This window comes from Callithrix jacchus, chromosome 6 (genome assembly GCF_049354715.1).
Source record: "Callithrix jacchus isolate 240 chromosome 6, calJac240_pri, whole genome shotgun sequence".
NCBI classification, from domain to species: domain Eukaryota; kingdom Metazoa; phylum Chordata; class Mammalia; order Primates; family Cebidae; genus Callithrix; species Callithrix jacchus.
In genome coordinates, this window is record NC_133507.1 from 122,883,325 (window position 1) to 122,908,394 (window position 25,070).

Here is a 25,070-nt window from a genome sequence, read left to right on the forward strand (position 1 = left end):
TCCTATGGAGAATGTTGACATTCATAAAAGAGTAAACATAGCAGGCTTGAAACTGTTATCTTTAGAAAAGGGGTGGTCGCTCACGCCTGCAATCCCAGTACTTTGTCAGACTGAGACAGGAGTACTTTTTGAGGCCAGGAGTTCAAGACCAGCATGGATAATACAGCAAGACCCTGTCTCTTTTTATAAAAATAAAATAAAGAATAACTTGCTTAAAAGGTTGACCTTTGGCTGGCACTTGGAATTAAGCTTGCTAAAAGTTCTGTATACTGATAAAGGTGTTTTGCTGTCATCAGATTAACAATTTGATTTATGGTGAACATCTGCTTTCCTGTGGCAAGGCTAGGACTGTGGAATTTTGGCAACTGCCCAGCACAGGGTACCTATGTGACCGGCCCCCAACATAAACCCTGGGCACAGAGTCTCTAGTAGGCTTCCCTGTGCAGAAACATTAGACGTGTGGCTGCATTTTGCTGCAGGGAAAACTGTTGTGTGTGACCCATCCCAGAAAGGAAAGATCATGGGAAGCTTACATTTGGATTCCTCCAGACTCTACCTGTGTCTTTTTCCCTTATTATCTGGTTGTGTGTCCCTACTGTGCTGCTGTAATCTTACTTGTGAGTACAACTATATGCTGAGTCTTGTGAATTCTTCCAGCAAATCACTGAATGTGTAAGTGATACTGGGAATCCCTACTACAGCAGACATTTTTGCCCTGGTCTCCTGTGGGCCATGGTGCTAATGCCAGTTCACTTGTCAAAACCTTTGCACCCTTTCTGGGTTTGTCCTGTGAGTCTACAACTTAATGACCACTTTGGGACCTGAGTGGTCTACCTATGAGGCTGGTTCTCAAACTCGTTGGTACTAATTACAATCAACCCATGTATGTGCAGGTCTAGGGTGAGCCCAGAAGTTCACACACAACTTTACAGGCTTGTTTCCCAGGGCTCTTCTCTCCATTCCACCCCCAGTATTTTATGGTTCTCAGGCACCCCTTTTTATTTAGGTCCTCTGGCCAAAAACTGTCCACTTCTGTGATTGTGCCACATCTAGGGACAGATGGTGACAACAGAGAACAAAGCCAAACATGCATTGGTGTTGGAACTGGCCTTCTCTTGACCTAAGGAGCCACCAAAGGGAGAAGACGTTTCTACTCTCTCAGAGTTTCGACTTTTGCAAGTTTCCTGTTCATGGTTGCTCTAACTGCTGCTATTACTACCCCTGCCACAGAGGTTCCTGGAGGTTTGGACATGAGAGAATAAAGAAAAAAGACAAAGAAAACTGAGTATGTATCAGCCACTCTGAGTTTTAGAAGTCCCCACTCCTTGAGCCAGAACCACAGGGATTTTTTCTGTATCCCTGTCTGTCTGCACCACACTGCTTGCTTTCACGTTTCTGGTTGCACTGAGTTCTGGCTGAGGAATATTGAAGCAAAACATCTAAATAAACTCACCACAGGTTTTGTGGCACTTTGAATTCAGGTTTTCTTCCTCAATCTACTTGTTGATATTTACTTTTCAGAGTTCATAAATAGCTGTCCATGTATTCTGTTCAGGGTTAATAGGTGAGTTCAATAGAAGATAAAGAAAGCGTGTTTTAATCCCTCTTACCCAGAAGCAGAAGTACACCATTACATTTTAAATTAAATGCAATGAGTCTTGACTACTTACTGGTCTTAAGTTTCATCCTCCGAACATGCTCTGTTCTATGTTGAGCAAGCGTTCACTCACCTGTCTCTGTGTTGGCGCCGATTGGTGGTCAAGGCCACAGCAATATTGTCCCATGCTTTCCAAACTTCGCCTTGGCCTGGGCCCTCGCAGCCCAGTTGGCGCCAACATTCATCAAACACCGCTTTCCACTTCTCATCAGCTGGCACTGCCAGGTTTCCTAGCTTCCTGCTAATAAAGTCATATCAACCTTTCATTAATCATTTATTTTGTGCAATATTGTTCCAAAAAATAGAAACTTTCTTAACATACAACTGAGAATGCTTTTTTGTGATCAAAACTGGCCAGACTGATGGCAATTCTATTTTTAAAACACTGAATGAAAAATTTAAAAGGATGCCTTTTTAGCTAATTATTGATTTTGGATATTAAAATGTATGGATTAATAAGTACAAAGCACATCAATTTACTCTGCCTCCTATAATTCCACAGAATTAATTTTTAAAAATTGGTTTCTGGCTTGGAACAGTGGCTCACGCCTGTAATCCTAGCACTCTGGGAGGTCAAGTAGGGTGGGTCACATGAGGTCAGGAATGCAAGACCAGCTTGGCCAACATGGTGAAACTCCATATCTACCAAAAACACAATAATCTGGATCCTAGCACTTTGGAAGGCCAAGGCGGGTGGATCACTTGAGATAAGGAGACCCAGCCTGGCCAACATGGAAAAACTTCATGTCTACTAAAAATGCAAAAATTAGCTGGGCGTGGTGGAGCATCCCTGTAATCCCAGCTACCTGGGAGGCTAAGGCAGGAGAATCGCTTGAATCAAGGAGGTAAAGGTTGAAGCAAGTCGAGATTGCACCACTGCACTCCAGCCTGGGTGACGGAGCAAGACTCTGTCAAAATAAAAAAAAAGAAAAAAAACCCAAAAACTTAGCTGGGTGTGGTGGCCCACAACTGTATGCTTGAAAGTGGGAGGCAGAGGTTGTAGTGAGCTGAGATCACACCACTGAACTCTATCCTGGGTGACAAAGTGAGACTCTGTCTCAAAAAAAAAAAAATATTAGAAAATTAGAAAATATAAATAAAAATAAAAATTGATTCCTGTTAGAATAAGGACTTTCTAAACATTGCACATCTTATGAGAATTTGTTGTTTTTGTTTTTTTTTTGAGACGGAGTTTCGCTCTTGTTACCCAGGCTGGAGTGCAATGGTGCGATCTCGGCTCACCGCAACCTCCACCTCCTGGGTTCAGGCAATTCTCCTGCCTCAGGCTCCTGAGTAGCTGGGATTACAGGCACGCGCCACCATGTCCAGCTAATGTTTTGTATTTTTAGTAGAGACGGGGTTTCACCATGTTGACCAGGATGGTCTCGATCTCTTGACCTCGTGATCCGCCCGCCTTGGCCTCCCAAAGTGCTGGGATTACAGGCTTGAGCCACAATGCCAGCCGAGAATTTAAAATACATTATATACAAGCCAGGCGCGGTGTCTCATGCCTGTAATACAGCACTTTGGGAGGCCGAGGCAGGCGGATTACAAGGTCAAAAGTTCGAGACCAGCCTGGCCAACACAGTGAAACCCCCGTCTCTACTAAAAACACAAAAATTAGCCAGGTGTGGTGGCACGTGCCTGTAGTCCCAGCTATTTGGGAGGCTGAGGCAGGAGAATCGCTTGAACCCGGGAGGCAGAGGTTGCAAGTGAGCTGAGACCACACCACTGCACTCCAGCCTGGGTGACAGAGTGAGAGTTCACTTCAAATAAAAAAATAAAAAATAAAAAAAGTAAATAAAATGCACTACATACTGGGTTTTATAATACTCTAAGAATAAACATGGTACAGAAAAACATATCCTTGGGAACAAAAAACTGGGCTGCTACCAAATATAATAATAAAATTAAAGCTGTAATCAATAAAGAAAACAGACATATGCCAAAAACCGTCCACTTCTGTGAATGTGCCATGTCTAGGGACAGATGGCGGGAGAACAGAGAACAAAGCCAAAAATGCAGTAGGGTTGGGCATAACGTACTTAGATTTTGTCTTTTTTTCCTGCAGATTTTACTATTCCACTTGGGGGGAGAGAGAGGAGGGAGAGGAGGGAGAGGAGGGAGAGGAGGGAGAGGAGGGAAGGGAGAGGGGAGAGGGGAGAGGGGAGAGGGGAGAGGGGAGTACAGTGGCGTGAGCTCACTGCAGCCTCTGACTCCCTGGTTCAACTGATTTTCCTGCCTCAGTCTCCCGAGTAGCTGGAATTACAGGCACACGCCACCACACCCAGCTAAGTTTTGTATTCTTAGTAGAGATGGGGTTTCACCATGTTGGCCAGGATGGTCTCAATCTCCTGACCTTGTGATCTGACCACCTCAGCCTCCCAAAGTCCTGGGATTACAGGTGTGAGCCACCACACCCAGCCTGGAACTTTTCTTTTAAATGTCTGTGCTCTAAGGCTTATAATCTAAACCAAGACTATAGATTTAGTCATCTATAGCAGTGTCAGCTGACAATTCAAGGAGGTTACATCTTGCTTAAAAAAAAAAAGACAACGACTTTGGCCAGGTGCAGTGGCTCATACCTATAATCCCAGCACTTTGGGAGGCTGAGGCAGGAGGATAGCTTGAGCTCAGGTTCAAGACCAGCCTGAGCAAGAGCGAGACCCAGTCTCTACAAAAAAATAGAAAAATTAGCCAGGCATGGTAGTGGGTGCCTGTAGTCCCAGCTACTTGGGAGGCTGAGGTGGGAGGATCATGTGAGCCCAGGAGGTCAAGGCTGTAGTAGGCCATGATCACACCACCTGCACTCCAGCCTGGTGACAGAGTGACACCCTGTCTCAAAAAATAAAAATAAAATAAAATAAAATAAGAAGACTTTAAGAACTTGATTTTGCTTTAAAAATATTAACCAGCTTTGATAAAAGCAAGACAACTTCAAATATTCAATAATTAATCCAGAATTAACATGTTACTCACAAAACTTTGGGTCTGTCTTTATCACTCTCATACAGACTAGGTTTGAAGTAGGTTCCAGTGATTTTTATCCCAGATCCCCATTCTCCACTAAAATAACCTTCAATGTAGTCTCCATTTGGCATAGTTAGTGTTCCCTAGGTAAAGTCAGAGAATAAAATGCAGAGTTAGAGGAAATATATTCAATATTTATTTGTTTAGAGACAGAGTCTCACTTTATTACCCAGGTTGGAGTGCAGTGGTGTGATCTCGGCTCACGGCAACCTCCACTTCATGGGTTCAAATGATCCTCCTGCCTCAGCCTCCCAGGTAGCTAGAATCACTGGCACATGCCACCACACCCAGTTAATTTTTTTTTTTTGAGACGGAGTTTCGCTCTTGTTACCCAGGCTGGAGTGCAATGGCGCAATCTCGGCTCACCGCAACCTCTGCTTCCTGGGCTTAGGCAATTCTCCTGCCTCAGCCTCCTGAGTAGCTGGGATTACAGGCACGTGCCACCATGCCCAGCTAATTTTTTGTATTTTTAGTAGAGATGAGGTTTCACGATGTTGGCCAGGCTGGTCTCAAACTCCAGACCTCAAGTTATCCACCTGCCTTGGCCTTCCAAAGTGCTGGGATTTCAGGTGTAAGCTACGATGCCCGGCCCTCAATTTTTTAAATCAAGAGAAAGAAAGCACTAAATGATTGATGCTTTCCTTTTTAACTTGCTCTTTACCAGTCTCCAACTCTTTAAAACTCAAACAAAAAATGGGCACATGCATGTCTTAAAAGAGTATATGAAAACAATCCACGTGTAAAAGAAAAAAACACATACACAGGGAAAACTGGAAAATATTTTGAACTGTATAAAATGATCATACAATATATCAAAATTAAGGATGATGCAAAAGCAGTGCTGAGAGGGAAACTTATAGCTGTTAACACCTATCTTTTCAGGAAGATCTTGAATCAGTAATATAAATTTTCACCTAATAAAATTGCAAAAGGAGAAACAAACAAACTAAACCCAAAGCAAGAAAGAGGAGGGAAATGATAAAGATTAGTGCAGAAATCAATGAATGAGATAGAAAACAAAAAATAAAGAAAAATCAATGAAACTAAAAGTTGCTTCTTTGAAAAGATACAAAATTGGCATTTGACTAGATTAATCAAGAAAAAAAAAGAGGAAACATAAATTTTTAAAATCAAGCGTGAAATAGGTTTTTGCTACCAGCCTACAGAATTAAAAAGGCTAGAAGGTGCCAGTTTGAAAGGGTGTCTTCTCTAAAATCTGTGTTAAAACTTAAACCCCATTATGGTGGTGGTAAGAGGTGGGGCCTTTTGGGAAGTGATTAGGGACAGTGTCCTCATGAATGGAGTGGTGTCTTAGAAAAGGGCTGGAGGGCCAGGTGTGATGGCTCATGCCTGTAAATCCCAGCACTTAGGGAGGCCAAGGCAGGTAGATCACAAGGTCAGGAGTTCAAGACCAGCCTGACTACCATGGTAAAATCCTGCCTCTACTAAAATTATAAAACTTAGCTAGGCATGGTGGCATGCACCTGTAATCCCAGCAACTCAGGAGGCAGAGGCAAGAGAATCGCTTGAACCCAGGAGGCAGAGGTTGCAGTGAGCCACGATTGTGCCACCGCACTCCAGCCTGGCCGACAGAGCAAGACTCTGTCTCAAAAAAAAAAAAAGGGCCAGTGGGAACTATCTTAGGCCTTTTTGCCCTTCCATCTTTTGCTATGTGAGGATTCAGGAAGGCCTTCACCAGACAGGGAATGCTGTTGTCTTGATCTTGGACTTTCCAGCTTGCAAAATTGTGAGAAAATAAATTTCTCACAAAATACGAAGACAGAATGGAATAGTAAAAGAACAGCTTTATGCCAACAAAGTAGATAATTTAGAAAAACAGAAAAATTCCTAGGAAGACAAAAAGTACCAAAACTGACTTAATAAGAAATAGAAAATCTAAACAAACCTAAAGCACGTAAAGAAACAGAGTTAGAAATTTATAACTTTCTCACAAAGCAATGCTTAGGCCCAGACGACTTCTTTGGTGAATTGTCCCCAAACATTCAAAGAAGAAATAATACCAAAGCTTCGCAAACTTTCAGAAATTAGGGGAGGAGGGAACACTTCCCAACTCGTTCTATGAGGCCAGAATTATCCTGATATCAAAGACAGACAAAGATATCACAAGAAAAGAAAACTACAGCCCGTTACCTCTCATAAATATAAATGCAAAAATCCTCAACAAAGTATTAGCATTAAATCCAGCAACATCAACATCTAAAAAACTATACACCATAACCAAGTACAATTTATCCCAGGAAAAAAAGGGAGGTTTAAACATCAGAAAAGCAACCAATATAATACGCCATATTAGTAGATAAATGATAAAAACCACATAATCATCTCAACGGAAAAGCACTTTAACAAAATGCTTTTCTGCCAGGCATGGTGGCTCATGCCTGTAATCCTAGCACTTTGGGACACTCAGGTGGGTGGACCACTTGAGCTCAGGAGTTTGAGACCAGCTTGGGCAATACAGCAAAACCCTGTTTCTACAAAAAATTAGAAAAAAAAAAAAAAAAATCAGCCAGGCATGGTGGCATGTGCCTATAGTCCCAGTTACTTGGGGGGCTAAGGAGGGAGGATCAGTTGAGGCTGCAGTGAGGTGAGATCATGCCACCGCACTCTAGCCTGGGTGACAAAGTGAGACCCTGTCTCAAAAAAAAAAGGTAAAAATGTCCAATTTTACCACTTTCCTATTCAACATTCCATAGGAGACTCTAGCCAGTGCAACTGTACAAGAAAAAGAAATAAAAGCCTTCTGTATTGTAAAGAAAGAAACAAAAATGCCTTTACTTGTAGGTGACATAATTCTATATGTATAGTTTCTATATATGAGAAATCCTAAGAAATCCACATACACAAAAAAACTACTAAAACTAATAAATTCAGCAAGATTTCAGGATATGAGAATAAAATACAAAATCAACTGCATTTTTATATCATAGCAATGAACAATCTGAAAATGAAATTTTAAAAAACACTTTATAATAGCATCAATAAAATACTTAGAAATAAATTTAACCAAAGAAATGCAAAATGTTCACATGAAACCTAGAAAACATTGCTGAGAGAACTTAAAGCTCTGCATAAACTATGAGATGTTCTATGTTCATGGGTTGGAAAAGTTAATATTACTAAGATGGCAATTCTCCCCAAAATGATGTATAGATTCAATGCAATCTCTACCAAAATCTTAGCAAGGTTTATTGAAGAATTTTCATAAGCCAGTCCTAAAATTTATATGAAAAGGCAAATAATCTAGAATGGCCAGAACAATTTTGAAAAAGAACCAATTTGGAGGACTTATATTCCTGATTTCACAACTTACTAGAAATCAACAGTAATCAAGCGGTGTGGTATTAACACAAGGAGGTACATGTTGATCAATGAACTACAACTGAGAGACCAGAAATAAACACATTTTCTGGTCAATTAATTTCAACAAAGGTGCCAAGATTTAATGGGAAAAGATGCTGGGAAATTTGGATAGCCATATGCAAAAAGATTAATTTGGACACATAACTCAACCCATATACAAGTTATCTTAAAATGAACCACAGACCTAAATATAAAAGGCAAAACTATAAAACTTTAAAAAGAAAATACAGGCAAAGCCTTCTTAGACATAACATCAAAAGCATAATTCATAAAATGTTTATAGAGTTCATTAAAATTAAAAACTTTTGTGCTTCAAAAGATACCATTAAGAAAATAAAAAAACAAGTCAGAGACTGCAAGAAAATATTTACAAATCATATATCTGATAAAGGACATGTATCCAGAATACAGAAAGAACCTTTACAATTCAACAAGAGTACAAACAAAATTTTAGAAATAAGCCAGAGATCTGAATAGACATTCACCAAAGAAGATAATGAATCACTAAGAAGCATGTTTTACATCATTAGTCACTGGGAAATGCAAATTAAAACCAGGAGATACCACTTCATACCCACTGGAACAGCTATAAGAAAAAAGACAGAAAATAAATATTTTTTGATATGAAGAAGTTAGTATCCTCGCACACTGCTGATGGGAATGTAAAATAGTGCAGATATTTTGGAAAAAAGTTTAACTGTTTCTTAATATGTTAAACATCAATTTGCCATACAACCCAGCAACTACATTCTAGATATCTACTTGAGAAATGAAAATGAAAACATATGTTCTACACAAGAGACTGCATTCAACAGTTTATAGCAACATTATTCACAGTAAAGTTGGAAACAACCCAATGTCCATCAACTGGTAAATGGATAAACAAAATGTAGTTTGGAATACTATTCAGTCATAAAAAAAGAACAAAGCACTATACATGCCACAATATGAAAAAACCGAAAACAGGATGCTAAGTGTAAGAAGCCACATAGAAGGGATTCCATGTATGATTCCATTTATACAAAAGGCCCAGAAAAGGCAAATCCATGGAGTGATTAGTGTTTGCCTGGTGAAAATGGAAGTAACTGAAAAAGCAGAAAGGATTTTCTTGGGTGATGGAAATGTCCTAAAACTGGATTGTGGTGGTGGTTTGTACAGCTATGTTTACCAAAAATCACTGAAATGTGTACTTGAAAGGGGTGAATTTTATGGCAAGTAAGTCAGCTTTTTTTAAAGTCAAAAAACATTAGTAAAAGAAGCTATTAGAGAGAAAAAGAAGAAAGCTAGTTTCCAACCTTTCCACTAAGAGTCCAGTCATCTGAAAATTCTCCCTCATAGATAGTATCATCTTCGGAAAGCAAAATCCCATTTCCCTACAAGAAGAAACAAGAGAAAATTTATAACACATAAAATGCAGAGTAACTTAAGAGTGCACACAGTTATATACCCCAAGCCTTATGGAGTCTTTAAGTAAAATAGTACTAAGAAGATGGAAACTAATCAAAAGATGATTTAAAAATTTAAGGACAAAGGAATTTTAAAGTTAATAATAACTACATGCAAACATTCCACTCACCATCATTTTATTAAGGTGAAAGTTGCCTTCATAGTATAATCCAAACTGGGTAACCACCACACCATTCCCTTGACACACATCGTCTTGCCACATTCCCATATACTTCTCCCCCCTGCATAGAAATAAAAAGAAAAGAAAAATCAATGAAGACAAGGATAAAGTAGGGAAAAGACAGTTATCACAAGACAGATCCTAGGCATCAACCCAATGTTGGTCTTGCTCTCATTTTTCTAGTTAAAGTGGTTAACTTTGTCTCCTCAGATATGGAACAAGGTGATAGCAAAAGACATCTCACTCAGTAATGTTCTCTGAGGAATTTAACATTGTGGTCTATCTGACACAGATCTGTATATACCCCAGGTAGTTACCTGACACTTTAAATCATATGCTTTTTAAAGAGAAGGCCAAGAATTCAACTCTAAATAATTTCATTTAAAATGTAATGAGCAGAATAAAACCTATGCACAGGTTTTTCTTACACAAAAGTTTGCAAACTTAAAAAAAAGAAAGAGGTTGGGTGTGGTGGCTCATGCCTATAATCCCAGCACTTTGGGAGGCAGAGGCAGGTGGCTCACTCGTGGCCAGGAGTTCAAGACCAGCCTGGACAATATGGCAAAACTCAATCTCTACCAAAAACATGAAAAATTAACTGGGCATGTTGGTGTGTGCCTGTGGTCCCAGCTACTTGGGAGGCTGAGGTAGGAGTATCCCTTTAACTCAGGAGGCAGAGATTGCAGTGAGCCGAGATCACACCACTCCAGCCTGGGTGACAGAGTGAGACCCTGTTTCAAAAAATAAATAAATAAAAGGGTTTGTCACAAAAGAAGGTTCATTTTTTACCTACTCAAACTCAAAGAAGTCTTACTAATCTCCATTAAAAAGATAAAATAAGTATAAACTGCTTGTTAAATAATCATGTTGCTTAATCATGTGCTTAACTGTGAAAATACTGTACCTAGTGATATCATCAAAGACACCATATCCTGCTTTCTTATCCATTACCCACTGGCCAATGAACATACTAGGAGAAGAGGAAGTCAATTTCCCACTTCGTAGAAGGCCATGACCATGACGCATATTATCTTGAAAACAGCCCTCAAATACTTCACCAGAGGCATAGCTGTGGTTGGAAAGAATGGATAAATATCATATGCACATTGAATTCTGATGCTCATTTTTACAAAGTTTAGACAATCCAAAACCATACTCAATCTTACTGGTAGCTACAATTATTTGTTTATATTATTATTTTTCACTAATTAAAAAATTTCATTTCTGAATGATTAAAGTTAAAAAGTTAAAGACACCATGGGTAGAATTTTGCACTAACATAACAAAAATGTGTTTTTAGTCCCTTACGGGAAAATGAAATAATGAGTTATTTATAAGAGGGATGAACAGAAGTTTTGTCCATTAGAATCAAGTAATAAAAATAATATAAATTTATAGATAGGACATATAGGAGACTCTATGAGAAAATTATGGTTTATAAGGTATGTAAAATTTAGGTAAGAACTTAAATTTAATAATCCAGTATTTTAATCCTGCGATAGATGAGGGGTTGACATTTAAAAGAAGACTTCACACAGAGTTTGTTTTATTTAGTCCTCTAAATTTTATCTACAAGAGTTAAACCTTGGAAATTTTGGCTATGCAAACATTTAGGTTTACACAGTTATTTGAAAAACCCATACCAGTCTGACAGCCTTTCGAATGTTATTACCTATAGACTCCTTGACCACACATTTTTCCTTCTTTCCAATGGCCTACATAATGGTCTTCTTTGTTCATTGCCTTGTTTGGGATTCTGTATTCTCCATACCTGCCAGGAGAAAGAAAAAATAACAAAAGAAGATGCATTTATGACATATTCGCCTTTTATATGTATATCCTGGTAAATATTTTAACAAGGAAGGCAGAGGAAAAATTTATCCATAGGAGTAAAGGGGTAAACAGCATCTTGGTTTAAGGTGCATCTATATAACCCAAGCTGTTTGGCAAGTCTTAGAGGAGTGGGACATCAGCCCCACTACACTGAGATACAATCGTTTAATCCAAGTGCAATGAAAAACAGAAGACCTGTGTCCTTCGCCTATCTCTGTCACTAATTAACTACACCACCACAGGATAAGCCCAGGTATCTAGCTCCTTTATTTGGATAATAAGGGGGCAACTCAGTGGGTAAATTAGATGATCTAAAGTCTCTTCTCATTCTAAAAATCTATTAAAAAGAGATTTTAACACAGCACAAGAAGTTACATGATCACAGAGACACGTACATCACTGCCCAATATTTTTATATACTAAATTACGTTCTTAACATTATACATAAAACCGCCATAAATTAATCATGTAAATACAGTATTAGAAAACATGATTCACTTATTTTAAAAAAGTCATCAGAGTATCATTAGGATAATATGGCACTTTGAAGATTTCTCCTTTAATATATCACAGAAATTAAAGGTGATTTAAAACAACTGAAAGGAAAATTTTTCTATGTCCTTTGTGTAAAGGTGCACTACCGTCTCAATAGTCCCTCCATTAACGTTACCAAAGTTCTCAGTCTTCACAACTGAGAAATGAATAGAAAACATAGCCTCATTTTAACAGAAGGAAGGCTGTGTAATTTGAGGTCACACGGCTATCAAGGAAAATGACCCAGTCTATGTAAATCAGAGGTTGTACCCCTAACTCCTCGCTCTCTTCATGCTCATACATGTGCATTCCTAAAAATAAACAACAAAAATTGACTATTTGTTTGAAAAGCAGGTTTGCATACAAAATAACATCATTTATGACCTTACTGAACTTGAATCTACTATCATATTTTACAGTTTTCTTACCCATCTTCCAAGCCATTCCTGAACATGCCAGAATACATCTTTCCATCAGGCCACTTCAAAACCCCTCTGGAATGAGTAAGCAAAGAATAATGCATGTCAACTAATATTTCAGATAAGCAATACTTTTTCCATAATGTGATAATCATCCTCACCCCAGGCATAAATCTTCAACATTTTCACCTGCCATGAGGCTTCCCTGAAAGCCACCGTCCATCATAGGTCGCATCCTTTAGGCGAGGATCCTTGTAGAAAGTATATTTGGCACTGCGTGAAATGGGTGGTTCCTGTCTCTGAACACTGCTGCCGCTTCCGTAAGGGGGAAGATCAGACATCCCTCTCAAAGCCTGATCTACAGCTTGGCTTATAGCTCGTAGCCACTTTGTCTAGGAGCAAAAAGTAACGTCAATAAGCTTAAGGCAACAATTCAACAAGCATTGCTTTAAATACTGCTAATTTTCCTTGGTGTGAATAAATTATTTGTATCCTAATGCTATTCTTATTAATAGAGTACCACTGACTGGCTCTTGGATTTCTCTACTATATGTTTAAAATTAAGTCACATTAAAAAAAAAGCAAACCACCACGAACCTACAGTTTTGGCTTAATGAAGATTATCAGACAAAACTGTGCATCATTAATCAAGTAAGAACAATTTACATTTCTTCTTTATTATACAGGAGGCAGAGAGCCAGGGCGAAGACTGAAAAAAAATACCATAACGAACTAACCTTTTCCTGGGGTGTAGATGAAATGAGAGTGAACTGCTCCTCAGGTGTAGTTATCTTTAAGCCATTCCTAAAACGTTCACAAGGATAAATACCAGTAGGTTTAACAGCCTGTCACTGCAGTATCAATCCTCAAATATGAAAATCAACCTCTATTTCAGAAGGAGCAGAAGCCAATTAATGTAAATGCTCATTTGGTTTTGGGTCCCACAGTGGTGGAAAGAACAAAGAATTACTCTGCTCTGTGTTGAACGATGGGGATGTGTGCAATGAAGATGCCCTTTTAGCACCTAATCGTGACTTGCCATGGTCTTTGCAACAGGCCAGCTTATTATCGATAGACTACTTTACTGTCTAACGTGCTGGGAGATGGGCCTCATTATGCAGAATGGGGAGGCTGTCTCCCAAGCCCTCCTGAGCTTTTCTTCACATTTAAGGAAGCAACCTGGGTAACAGATTTGGACGGGGTGGGGTGGGGAGGGGGGAACGCACTTACACACCACCAGCTTCTTCAGATAGTGGCTCTGCCCACAGTGTGGCCAGAGGGAAAACATGGTGCGTGGAGAACTGAAACAGAGAACACGGAGGTACTTTTATGAAAGCCCATGTAGACCTTGGGGTCTCTGCCCATATCACCTTCATGTCATTACCCCACATGGGCCCTGCCATCTCTGCTGCACAACCCCTTGAAATGGTTAAGCCCATGTAGGTGCCACCAATTCTGCCACATTGTCCCCATAACACAGCTAACCCAGAGGGCCTTGCTATCTCTGCTACAGAGCCCTCTTCACATGGCTGACAATCTTTCTCAAGCCAGAAACTTTAAAAGTTCTCTGAAATCCAGCCCATACCGCAAATGCATGCTGTAGCTAAACAGTCTCTTTTAGTCAAGAGTTTCAGTGAAATCACACTAGTTTTGAACATAAACTGACAATAGAATTAATAAGACTCAACCTTTCAGGGATTCTTCTAAGGTTAGGAATCCAGCCTACCTGGGCATGGACCAGGGCATCATTAAAGAGAATGAACCAATTCACAGAAAACCTCCCAGCATGCTGCAGAGACAGGGCTCGGTTACTACTTTCACACAGCAGTCGACGCTCTGGCTTCCTCAAGGAATCCTGGAATTAAAGACAAATACTAAGTCAAACAATCAAAATTATTTTAACATGTAAAGAGAAAATAAAACAGACACAAATCACATTTAAGGGAATTTGTTGGTCATAGCTTAGCTTGGTGTAAAAACTAAATTTATATGGGATCGAAACACTTCATAAAATTAGGGCTCAAAGGGATTAAAAAGAAGACAGAAACAAACTAAGGAAGGTGAGGAAGTCTTCAGAGAGGACTTCTAGAAATGAGAGAAGGTATTTAGAGTACCCACTGGTATGGTTCTTAGACATTTTAGGAAAGGCTTCATTAAAACGTTATTACCATAAACAAGTGAGGAACAGAGAAAATTATATCAATTGTTATCTAAACGGTTGCTGTTTCTTAGAGTAACAAATGACAATTGGCATGACTTACTGTCATTTTTCCGGGGAAGGTCTTCCAGAAGCCCAGTGTGTATTCTGCTTCCTTCCTTTTCCTGCCGAGATGGAGAGCAAGACATTCATAACATGAACTGGAATCCTGCAGCTTCTGATATTCTGGAGATGCCTACAGGCAAAAATTAAAGAGAGAGAGAAAAAAAGAACATAAAACCATTGTCCAGAATCTGTAGCCTCAGTCTGCTTTAAATACATAGTATTAAATGTAGGGGAAAATTCGGCCCGAGAGTGTAAGCAGCACACTGCAGGAAAGTGGGAAAAGGAGACTGGTTTCAGGAAAATTCTGCTACATAAAAGTACACACAAATAGGAGTATAACTCAGGGGAGAGAAACAAAACCTGGCAGTTAGTGAGGGCAGCAGCAGAGACCTCAGGATAGGGCAGGAGTTCTCAAATGTTTTGGTCTCAGGATCTCTTTATTTTTCTTATGTGGCCTGTATCTACTGATATTTACCATATTAGAAAATAAAGAAATTTTTAAAACTTTTATTAATTCACTTACAAAAAAATTTTTAGTGAGAAAAGTGGCAATGGTCCACATTTTTTCAAATCTCTTTATTATTTGGCTTTAAAAATGACAGCTGGACTTTTACATCAGCTTCTACATTTAATCTGTTACATGTTATTTGGTTAAAACCTATGAAGAAAATGTGGCCTTATAAAGGTATATATCTGGAATAGAGAAGCATTTTAATAGCCATTTCAAGTAAATGTGGATATTCTTCTTTGATACTATATTATAACTTGTTATGTGGAGGTTCTTAAAGGGAGCTGCAATGTGGAATCTGCAAACACTGCAATGAACTTTTTGTACTCTGTGACGTTAAAATCCAGGGGTCTGTCGTGCACTTTGGGTCTTTTACAATCTATGATTTTGTATCATCTCTGATTGTGGACTGGACATATGGAAAATATTGGTTGACTGAATTATGCAGATCTTCCAAATGTTGACACCTTTTTTCTACGACATCAAAAATCACATGATGATAGAGCTACCAATCTCATGAGAAAATGTCCTTAGTATTAGGAAACTTTCAGACGGACGGTGGCAGATCCATCTCTAACATTCTAATTTTTGCTTAAAAGTTGAGATTTTATTTTGGCAACAAATACTATCAGTTGTTCTCTTTGAAATGACAGGTTCGTTTACTCATTTCTGACAAAATATCCGCCAATATCCAAATCTGAAAAATCAGTTTGTCAATTGTCAAATTAAAAAAAAAAAAAAGCAACCTGTTTATTTCAAGAGAAGCTCTCAACTCAATCATGATTGTGCTTTTTCTTAAAAAACCACCACACTTCAGCACACAGCAGAACTGCTTTACATGTACTTTGCACGTCACCACATGGAACAGAACATTCTTAATTATAATTGCATTTTAACTGCAAGTGCATGGCAGTGAAGAATGTAACACATAATAGAACATTCTTAAGTGAAATTGTATTTTAGCTGCCAGTGCATGGCAGTGAAGAATGCAATGACTACTAGTACAGTTTGGTGCCACTTCCTTGATTCCTACTAAGGAGCCAGCAGTTTTACCCACCTTAACTTTTTACCCACCATCAATGCAAAGGACAACATAGTGGAAAAGGCAAATATCTTATTATTGCCATGAAGATAGTTTTGATCTTGTGAATCTCTTAAAAGGGTCTTTGGAACCCCCAGGGGTCTGCAAACCAAGCTTTGAGAACCAACTACTGGGACAGGTGTAACTGCTGTGCCATGTGGTGAGTGAGTAGAAGGTAAAATCAAAGGATGATCTCTCACATTTCATGAGTAATTACTTGCCACAATTCTGGAAGTCACTCATTTTCATTTTTTCCATTCATTTAAGAAACATAATGAGTATCACATACAGAACATTCTGCTAGAGTGGTAGGGGAAAAAAATAAGGCATGATCTTTGTACCATATTAGGCAGAGAAGATAAAAAAAATGTACCAGAATAACACAGTGGTTTTTAAAAATAGGTTACATATCACGAAAGACAATTTAGAACAGTAGGTTGAGAGACAGACTCTGGAATCAGAGCCTGGATATGAATTCTAGCTCTGCCAATTCTCAGCTGTGTCTCAATTCTCTCATCTGATGAGAGAAAGGCTGATGATGAAGTAGGTATAATGATAATACCTACTTCACCGAGTTGATGTGGAGATTTAATGAATACATATATAACTTGCTTAGAACAGTGCCTGGCATATGGAATTCATTCAATAAATGTTAAGTATCAGTATTATTTTTATATGGAGACATTTAAAAATACATATATGTGTATACACATATATGATGTCAAGGCTGTGCCTTCGACTTACTACATTATAATGTATGGCGATGGAATACAGGCAGATTTGTTTTGAAAAAGCTTCCAGAGTTGACTTTGGTGCCCTGTGATATGGATAGGGCCATTGATATAAGAAGTGAATACTGGAGAGATAAAGTGTTAGCAAAACACAGAGTAAATAATCCTTTAGAGACAGGTAGGGGAAAGAGAAGCAGTATAGTCAAACAGGGCTTTATTTTTATAATAAAATGACTTTTGTCCCAGAATGACAATGGGAATAGGGGTGTTTCAGGAAGGAAATACAAAGCACATGAAAGCTACATCCAGGGAATCTGAACTCTGACTCTGAACAATTCTAAGCTAATCTGGTAGGAAATTTTTTTGTTAATTCAGGCCATATTGAGATGAAAGCTGTATTTCATTGGGATTTTTGATAGGTCAAACCTTCACAGCTAAAGCTAGATCAGTTTAAAGATCTTGTAGGTCTTTTCTTTAGTCTGGTTTCAGTTTCAGTTTCAGTTTTGAAATCTATAAGATCACAGTAGGCTCAAATGTAGAAAGCCTACATCAATCAGTTCCTGGGTCACTCTGAGGGGTGAAATCTGTCTAGATCAAGAGATAGACCCAAAGATTAAGAAGATTCTAAAGCTATAAGGGGCCAGCATGGTGGCTGACACCTGTAATCCCAGCACTTTGTGAGGCTGAGGCAGGCCGATCACTTGAGGTCAACAGTTTGAGACCAGCCTGGCCAACATGGTGAAACCCCCATCTCTACTAAAAATACAAAAATAAACAAACAAACAAACAAAAAATTAGCTGGGTGTTGTGGCACACACCTATAATCCCAGCTACTCAGGAGGCTGAGGCATGAGAATCACTTGAACCTGGGAGGTAGAGGTTGCAAGTGAGCCAGGATTGCACCACTGCACTCCAGCCTGGGTGACAGAATGAGACTCTGTCTCAGAAACAAACAACAACACAAAAACCTATAAGGAACTTTGGAGTCATAATTTCTCTAGAGCCTTTCAGGATAGAAACAAAATGAAATCACACATTTTGATGAGATTTCAAAAGTGAATGTCTCACTACCAGCTTTAACATACATCCACATCCAAGTGTGGTGCTAACTTCCTAGGATTCCACCTAATTAGTTTTATGTAAGACTGGACTAGTTAACATTTGAGAAAATCCTGTAACACTGATTCCTCTCAGCATTTGCTAAGGTAACCTAAACACCTGGCATAAAGTCTAGCATTAATCCAAGCTGAGTAATGCCCCTCCCTTACAGGTGTATGCCATTATACAGAAAGCCAGGGATTTAAAGAACTCTGTTTAACTCTTAGTCAGTATGCAACCAATAAATTTTGATAACTAGTGAATGAGTAGCATCATGATAGGGTCTCAACTTTAGACAAAGTTTCATAAAATGAATACAGTTCATTCATCTTGATAAGACCCTAAAAGGAAACTGAATCCACAGAAAACTCAATTTATCTACAGTCATACTTTCCTCTGTCATTTCCCTGAAGAAAACTAAATTTGACACATATAAATATTAAATTACTGGAGTTCCAGATCTTGTGGGGGCATAATCCTTACAAACAACTACGATCCTTGGCTTTCCAAACGTCCAAAGAGGCACATATGGGAGCTTACCACTTCAAAACAAGTAGCAAGCTTTAGCAAAACTTTTGCATAATTATGAAGTCGTCTGATTGGCAAGAAAAACAAAGTATTCAGTATTTCCATCAACTGAGTGTTTTCATCATTCACTTCTGATAAATCTTGCAACAGCTCTTGGTTTTTATTTAGGAAATCACTAGAGGTAGAGGAAAGAAAATTTAGTTAATCATTTTGAAATTGATAATAAAATATTAAATTTAAAATTTCACTAGAAAGTACTTCTTTCAGAATGCACATTTTTTAGGGGCTATGAAAGTAGAAAATAAATACAATGAAATAAGCCAGATATAATTAAAAGAATTTCCCTATCTATAAAATAGATAGGGAAAAGTCACAACAATAAATGGTAAAAGTCACAGCAATAAATGGCAAAAGAATGAAAAATGGTGTCACATTAAGATCAAGAATTTTAAAGTTACTACACAAGGTTAAAGACATATTCTTGAAACTGTCATTTTAAAAAATGAAGGCCAAACCCCTATATTTTGGAAGTTAGATTTTTTAAGTATAAAAAGTAGCAAATGGTAGCAATACAAATGGTTAATCACAGACTTGTGCCTATATTCTAGGAAATGAGTCACGCATCCCACAATTTAAGGTGACTAATCAGAGACCAGCTGACACCACTACCTGTTAAATTTCAAATCCAAAAGTCACAGCAATAAATGGCAAGACTAATTGCTCTAGGCAGCTGTGCTAAGCAGAAACACTGAAGCAAAGCAAAGCTCCCTACTCCAACAGAATTAGCGTGAATATTAAAATACTTCTAATTTATTTTTTCTTGCAATTATTGATCACCTAATAAGAGCTTATTATAGGAAAGTAACAAAAAGCTGCAAGAACTAGTATTACAGTTAACAGGAAACAATAAAGATAATTATATGTGAAGATTTAAATGCTGAGATCTTCAAAAGCATTTCAAACTGAAGCTAACAATTAGTTTTTAATATTCAGTTTTTAAAAAATTCATTGTAAAAATTCTATTGCAAATTTTAATGCTGATCCATTGAGGCTTAGCTCACCAAACCAAAATACTTAATGGTAAAGTAGTAAGAGTTGGTGAACTGGGTGTAGTGGTTCATGCCTGTAATCCCAGCACTTTGGAAGGCCAAGGTGGGTAGATCATTTGAGTCCAGGAGTTCGAGACCAGCCTGAGCAACATGATGAAACCCTGTCTCTACAAAAAATACAAAAATTAGCCAGGCATGGAAGTGCACACTTGTAGTCCCAGCTACTCAGGTGGCTAAGGCAGGAGGATCATTTGAGCACAAGAATTTGAGGCTGTAGTGAGCCATGGTTGTGCCACTGCACACCAGCCTGAGTGACAGAGTAAGACCCTGTCTCAAAAAAAAAGAGATCTTACATGGTGGGCCCACATTTTTACTTGTATTTGGCTTGTGCTAGTGTTTCTACTTCTTTCTTCATGTTCTACTGCAGAGATCAGCTGAGGACTTACTTAATTCTATACAAGTGTTCTGTTTTGACCTGCTCCTGAGAGACAGAGGTAAGACATAGTGAACACATACTCCCTTGGACCTTATTTCTCCTCAATACTCAGTATTCAGTCTACAGTAGCCCAGAAATGTTCCAACTCCTGTGAACTCCATTACTTTCCAGGACTCACTCATGTCCTTACCTATAATCTTCCCAGAAAAGAGGCCTAGCTACACCCTAAGAAATCTGAACCAGAAATCATATCTGATCAGCTTATCTTTTCTTGGGAGTTTTTAATCTAATAGTGGCAATATTACTCTTTCCTTATATGGCAAGGTCTATACTTTTTAACTCAGATTTTTAAAATAAAAATAAATAGAATATAGAAACAACCTAAGTGTCCATCAGTAGATGAACTGATTGATAAAATGTAGCAGTGTGTACATACAAGAGAACATTATTCAGCCAATGAACCTTGAAAATACGATGCTTAAATAAGCCAGACCCAGAAGGACAAATACATGATTCGACTCATATAAGGTACCTAATAGGCAAACTCATAGAGAGAGGAAGCAGAATAGGGTACTAGAGCCAGGTAGACAATGGAGACAGTATGGGGAAGTTATTATTTAACAGACACAGAGTTCTCCTAGGGGATAATTAAAGAATAGTGATGGTTATACAACATTGTGAATGTATTTGATGCCCCTAAATTATACACTTTACTTATAAGCGTACACTTAAGATTAAAATGATAAATATGACATTACATATCTTTTATCACAATTAAGAAAAAAACTTGTGCCGGGCGCGGTGGCTCACACCTGTAATCCCAGCACTTTGGGAGGCCGAGGCAGGTGGATCACGAGGTCAAGAGATCGAGACCATCCTGGTCAACATGGTGAAACCCCATCTCTACTAAAAATACAAAAAATTAGCTGGGCATGGTGGCGCGTGCCTGTAGTCCCAGCTACTCAGGAGGCTGAGGCAGGAGAATTGCCTGAACCCAGGAGGCAGCGGAGGGTGCAGTGAGCCAAGATCGCGCCATTGTACTCCAGCCTGGATAACAAGAGCAAAACACCGTCTCAAAAAAAAAAAAAAAGAAAAAAACTTGCATAATAATCAAACCACTAGGCAAGCCTGATGCGAGCAGCTAAGTGAAAAATCAGATGAATGATAAGCGCTTGCACATCATCATCCAAGATCCACTAATAGTCATCTGGGCACCATAGCTGTGCTCTCGACATTCTTAAACTCTTCTCTTAAAATGAAATCTTTAAGATAATTTTAAATATTGACTTTGTAAATAGAAATTGGAAAAGGATGTCATTGCTGCCTTTAATGATGTAAAACCCAGGTTCTGAGCATGGTGCTGTGCAAAAGGCCAGAGGCTTTCAACTTATGTCATCTCATTTTCCTGCTCTAACAACGTCAATTCTTCAGTACTGTGAATCTAACTCGGAAATAATAGAGGAAGGTCAACAACAGCAGAATAAGGAAACAGGGTCAGCAACTGCCGGAGCCCTTCAAGAAGCCCAGAGGCTTTGCATTTAAATTGTCACAAGTCTCCATCTATTTTCTGCATCTTCCTGTAATTAAACTTGCTTTACTTCAAGCATTACTATTTGCAAAAATAAGTATTGCATTTCTTTCTGCTCCATTTAATTATTGGTTTGGCTACAAGCCCATTTTCTCTTATTTTCTTTGGCTATGATTCAGCATTTCACCAACATTATGGGTTAACTAAGCTATTTTAGTCATTGTAATAAAGAGACTAAAAATAATAAAGTCATTGATTACAAATGTAAACTTGTCAAAACTAGAAGTTCTCAAATGTAAACAACAACAACAATAACAACAATGTCTTTTGCTGCTTATAAGAAATATATGAACACTGCAGACAGGCTGAAAGCAAAAGAATGGAAAACGGTCTCATATTAAGATCAAGAATTTTAAAGTTACTACACAAGGTTAAAGACATATTCTTGAAACTGTCATTTTAAAAAATGAAGGCCAAACCCCTATATTTTGGAAATTAACAAACATGTGAGTCAAAGAATTCATAATGGAAATCAGAAAAATATTTCTGAAAATATTAAGAACTGAATGATTATAAAAACAAAATGTATTAAGACTTGTAAGATTCAGCTAAAGCAACAATTAGAGGGAAATTTATAGCCTTAAATGGCTAATTAGAAAAATTCTAAATTTGAAAAATTAATGAACCAAGTGCTAAACTCAAAGTTGTAAGAAGTTAACAGGTGAACACAAAGAAAGTAGAAGTAAATAAAAGGTGGAAATTAATGAAATTTTTTAAAAGAGATAGAAATGATGAATTTTTGAAAAAAATAATTTAAAAAGGGTAAACTGCTGACAAGACTGATCAATATAAAAAAGATAAAGGCCCAAATGAATAATCATAAGAATGAAAAATAGGGGTTACAACTACAGTTATTGCAGAGGTGAAATCATCTTAAGACAATGCTAGGAACGTTGTGCCAATAAATTTTAAAATAATTTTTAAATTTTAAAATTATTTTATGCAGTGAATAACTTTCTGGAGAAATATAAATAACAAAAGCTGTAAGAAGAAATAAAGACCTAAACATATCTATTCAATAAACTCAGTAAAAAAACTCACTACAGCAAATGCCCCCATGAAGCCAAGATTATTTTTACAGATGAATTCTAGCAAATCTTCAAAGTAAAAATAATTCCTACTTCATACAAACTATTCCAGGAAACAGAAAAAAAGCTCCTTCACATCCGTGGGTTCTAAATCTGTGGATTCAACCAAGCTCAGACCAAAAGTATTTCAGAAAAAAATTATGTCTCTACCACTTTTTTGTCGTTAATCCCTAAACAATACCATATAACAACTGTTTATATAGCATTTATAAGTAATCTAGAGATGATTTAACATATATGAAAGTATGCACACAAGTTATATGCAAATACTATGCCATTTTATATCAGGGACTTGAGCATCCTGGGATTTTGGTTTCCTTTGGGAGGTCCTGGACTCAATCCCCCACAGGTACCAAGAGACAACTAACTGTATAAGCAAATTAAATCTAGCAATATATTAAAAAATTAATACATAAAGATTACTGAATTTTAGAATTTGGGAACTCGAAGATACTTAGCATGATAAAAATCAATTCCTCTACAACTTTGAGAAATAGAGGCTTTTTACCCTATAAATTATATCTACCAAAAACCTAATCATTTTTAATGGTGAAATATTAAAAGTACTGCCATTAAAACTAGAAATGAGATGAGAATGTTAGTATTCCTTCTATTAGGATAAACAATCAAAAGCAAACATAGGGCTGAGCACAGTGACTCACGCCTGTAATCCCAGAACTTTCTGAGATGGAGGTAGGTGGATCACTTGAAGTCAGGTGTGTGAGACCAGCTTGGCCAACATGGTGAAACCCTGTCTCTACTGAAAATACAAAAATTAGTTGGGTGTGGTGGTGCATATCTGTATCCCACTTACTCGGAAGGCAGAGGCAAGAGAATCACTTGAACCCAGGAGGAAGAGGTTGCAGTAAACCAAGATCATGCCACTGCACTCCAGTCTGGGCAACAGAGTGAGATTCTGTCTCAAAAAAAAAAAAGCAACTAGGCATGGTGGTTCACATCTGTAATCCCAGCAGTTTGGGAGGCTGAGGTGGGAGGATCACCTGAGGTCAGGAGTTTGAGACCAGCCTGGCCAACATGGTGAAACCCCGTCTCTACTAAAAATATAAAAATTAGCCAGGTGTGGTGGTGCACACCTGTAATCCCAGCTACTCAGGAGGCTGAGGCAGGAGAATGGCTCCTGAACCCAGGAGGCAGAGGTTGCAGTGAGCTGAGATCATACCACTGCACTCCAGGCTGGGTGACAGAGCGAGACTCTGCAAAAACAAAAAACAAAAAAACATGGCATAACATCTGCTAATATTTTCTATTAAAATACAGAACTTTTGGTCTGGCACAGTGGTGCATGCCTATAATCCTGGTACTTTGGGAAGGCAAGACAGAAGAACCACTTGAGCCCAGGAGTTCCTAACCAGCCTGGGTAACATAGTGAGACCCTGTCTCTATTAAAAAAAAAAAAAAAAAAAAAAGTAAAAAAGTTAAATTAAATACAGAATTTTTAAAAGCTTGCCTTTATTGCTGGGTCAACACTTGTTGAAAAACTATCTGTTCAGAACTACTGCCTTGTGTAAGGAGCCTTTAAATTATTTACCCAGAAGCTAAATGCAGATACTTTCTATCTGCACCCTTTGTACTGTCCTGTGTGTCATCACATACATTATTTGTTCCTAACCAATGGGACAGAACATTCCCATTTTTCAGATGAAAAAAACTAGGCCTACTGAGGCAAAGAGAGATGTCCAAAGTCTCAGGGATAATACAAAAGGACCCAGAACCTGAGCCTATCTGTTCAGTGTTTTTCAATAGCATATTACTTATAACAATAACCAGGGGCTAATAGTACCTGTCCTTTATAAGACTTACTGAAAGTTTACATTTTGATTGTTTGGTAAAATGATGAAGTCAAAGCTTTCCCTGGGCACTCAAAAACACAGAACACTATAAAATGCGATCTTCGACGGAAAGAATGATAACTGGAAGGTATGGGTTTGCTTACATGGCAGGCTTAGCAAGCAGCTGGAATCCTCCCATAACCAGGAAATTTGTAATAGATGTGCAATACCTTGAGCAGAAAAGAAAACACATGTACATTAGTTAAAATGTAAACTAGTTCTTCTGTTTCCAAACACATACCTGGAACAGATAATTCTTCATTACCTCACCTATGAGTTTAAGAAGTTTTGTGATGTCAACATTTGTGAAGGTCAGGTTGTACAATAGTCACAATAATGGCGGTGAAGGGAGGGGTAGGGGAATGCCAG

General features: G+C 38.2%; 1 protein-coding gene across 7 annotated transcripts in view; it reads right to left on the reverse strand.

The window, feature by feature from the left end:
• Nucleotides 1-25,070, reverse strand: part of ALS2 (alsin Rho guanine nucleotide exchange factor ALS2) — an 80,641-nt gene that overhangs the window by 13,519 nt on the left and 42,052 nt on the right. For 4 of the 7 annotated variants that reach the window (XM_002749634.6, XM_078328141.1, XM_078328139.1 and 1 more), the window contains 14 exons: nucleotides 24,806-24,871; nucleotides 18,703-18,865; nucleotides 14,743-14,874; nucleotides 14,208-14,336; nucleotides 13,712-13,782; nucleotides 13,219-13,285; nucleotides 12,671-12,873; nucleotides 12,491-12,556; nucleotides 11,368-11,466; nucleotides 10,600-10,764; nucleotides 9,645-9,756; nucleotides 9,364-9,441; nucleotides 4,637-4,770; nucleotides 1,731-1,898 (listed from right to left, as the gene is read on the reverse strand). In XM_002749634.6, coding sequence (XP_002749680.1) covers nucleotides 1,731-1,898; nucleotides 4,637-4,770; nucleotides 9,364-9,441; nucleotides 9,645-9,756; nucleotides 10,600-10,764; nucleotides 11,368-11,466; nucleotides 12,491-12,556; nucleotides 12,671-12,873; nucleotides 13,219-13,285; nucleotides 13,712-13,782; nucleotides 14,208-14,336; nucleotides 14,743-14,874; nucleotides 18,703-18,865; nucleotides 24,806-24,871 — 1,653 coding nt within the window. The remainder of the gene's footprint in view (nucleotides 1-1,730; nucleotides 1,899-4,636; nucleotides 4,771-9,363; nucleotides 9,442-9,644; nucleotides 9,757-10,599; nucleotides 10,765-11,367; nucleotides 11,467-12,490; nucleotides 12,557-12,670; nucleotides 12,874-13,218; nucleotides 13,286-13,711; nucleotides 13,783-14,207; nucleotides 14,337-14,742; nucleotides 14,875-18,702; nucleotides 18,866-24,805; nucleotides 24,872-25,070) is intronic. The other 3 variants (XM_008999220.5, XM_078328142.1, XM_078328143.1) reach the window with 1 other exon arrangement.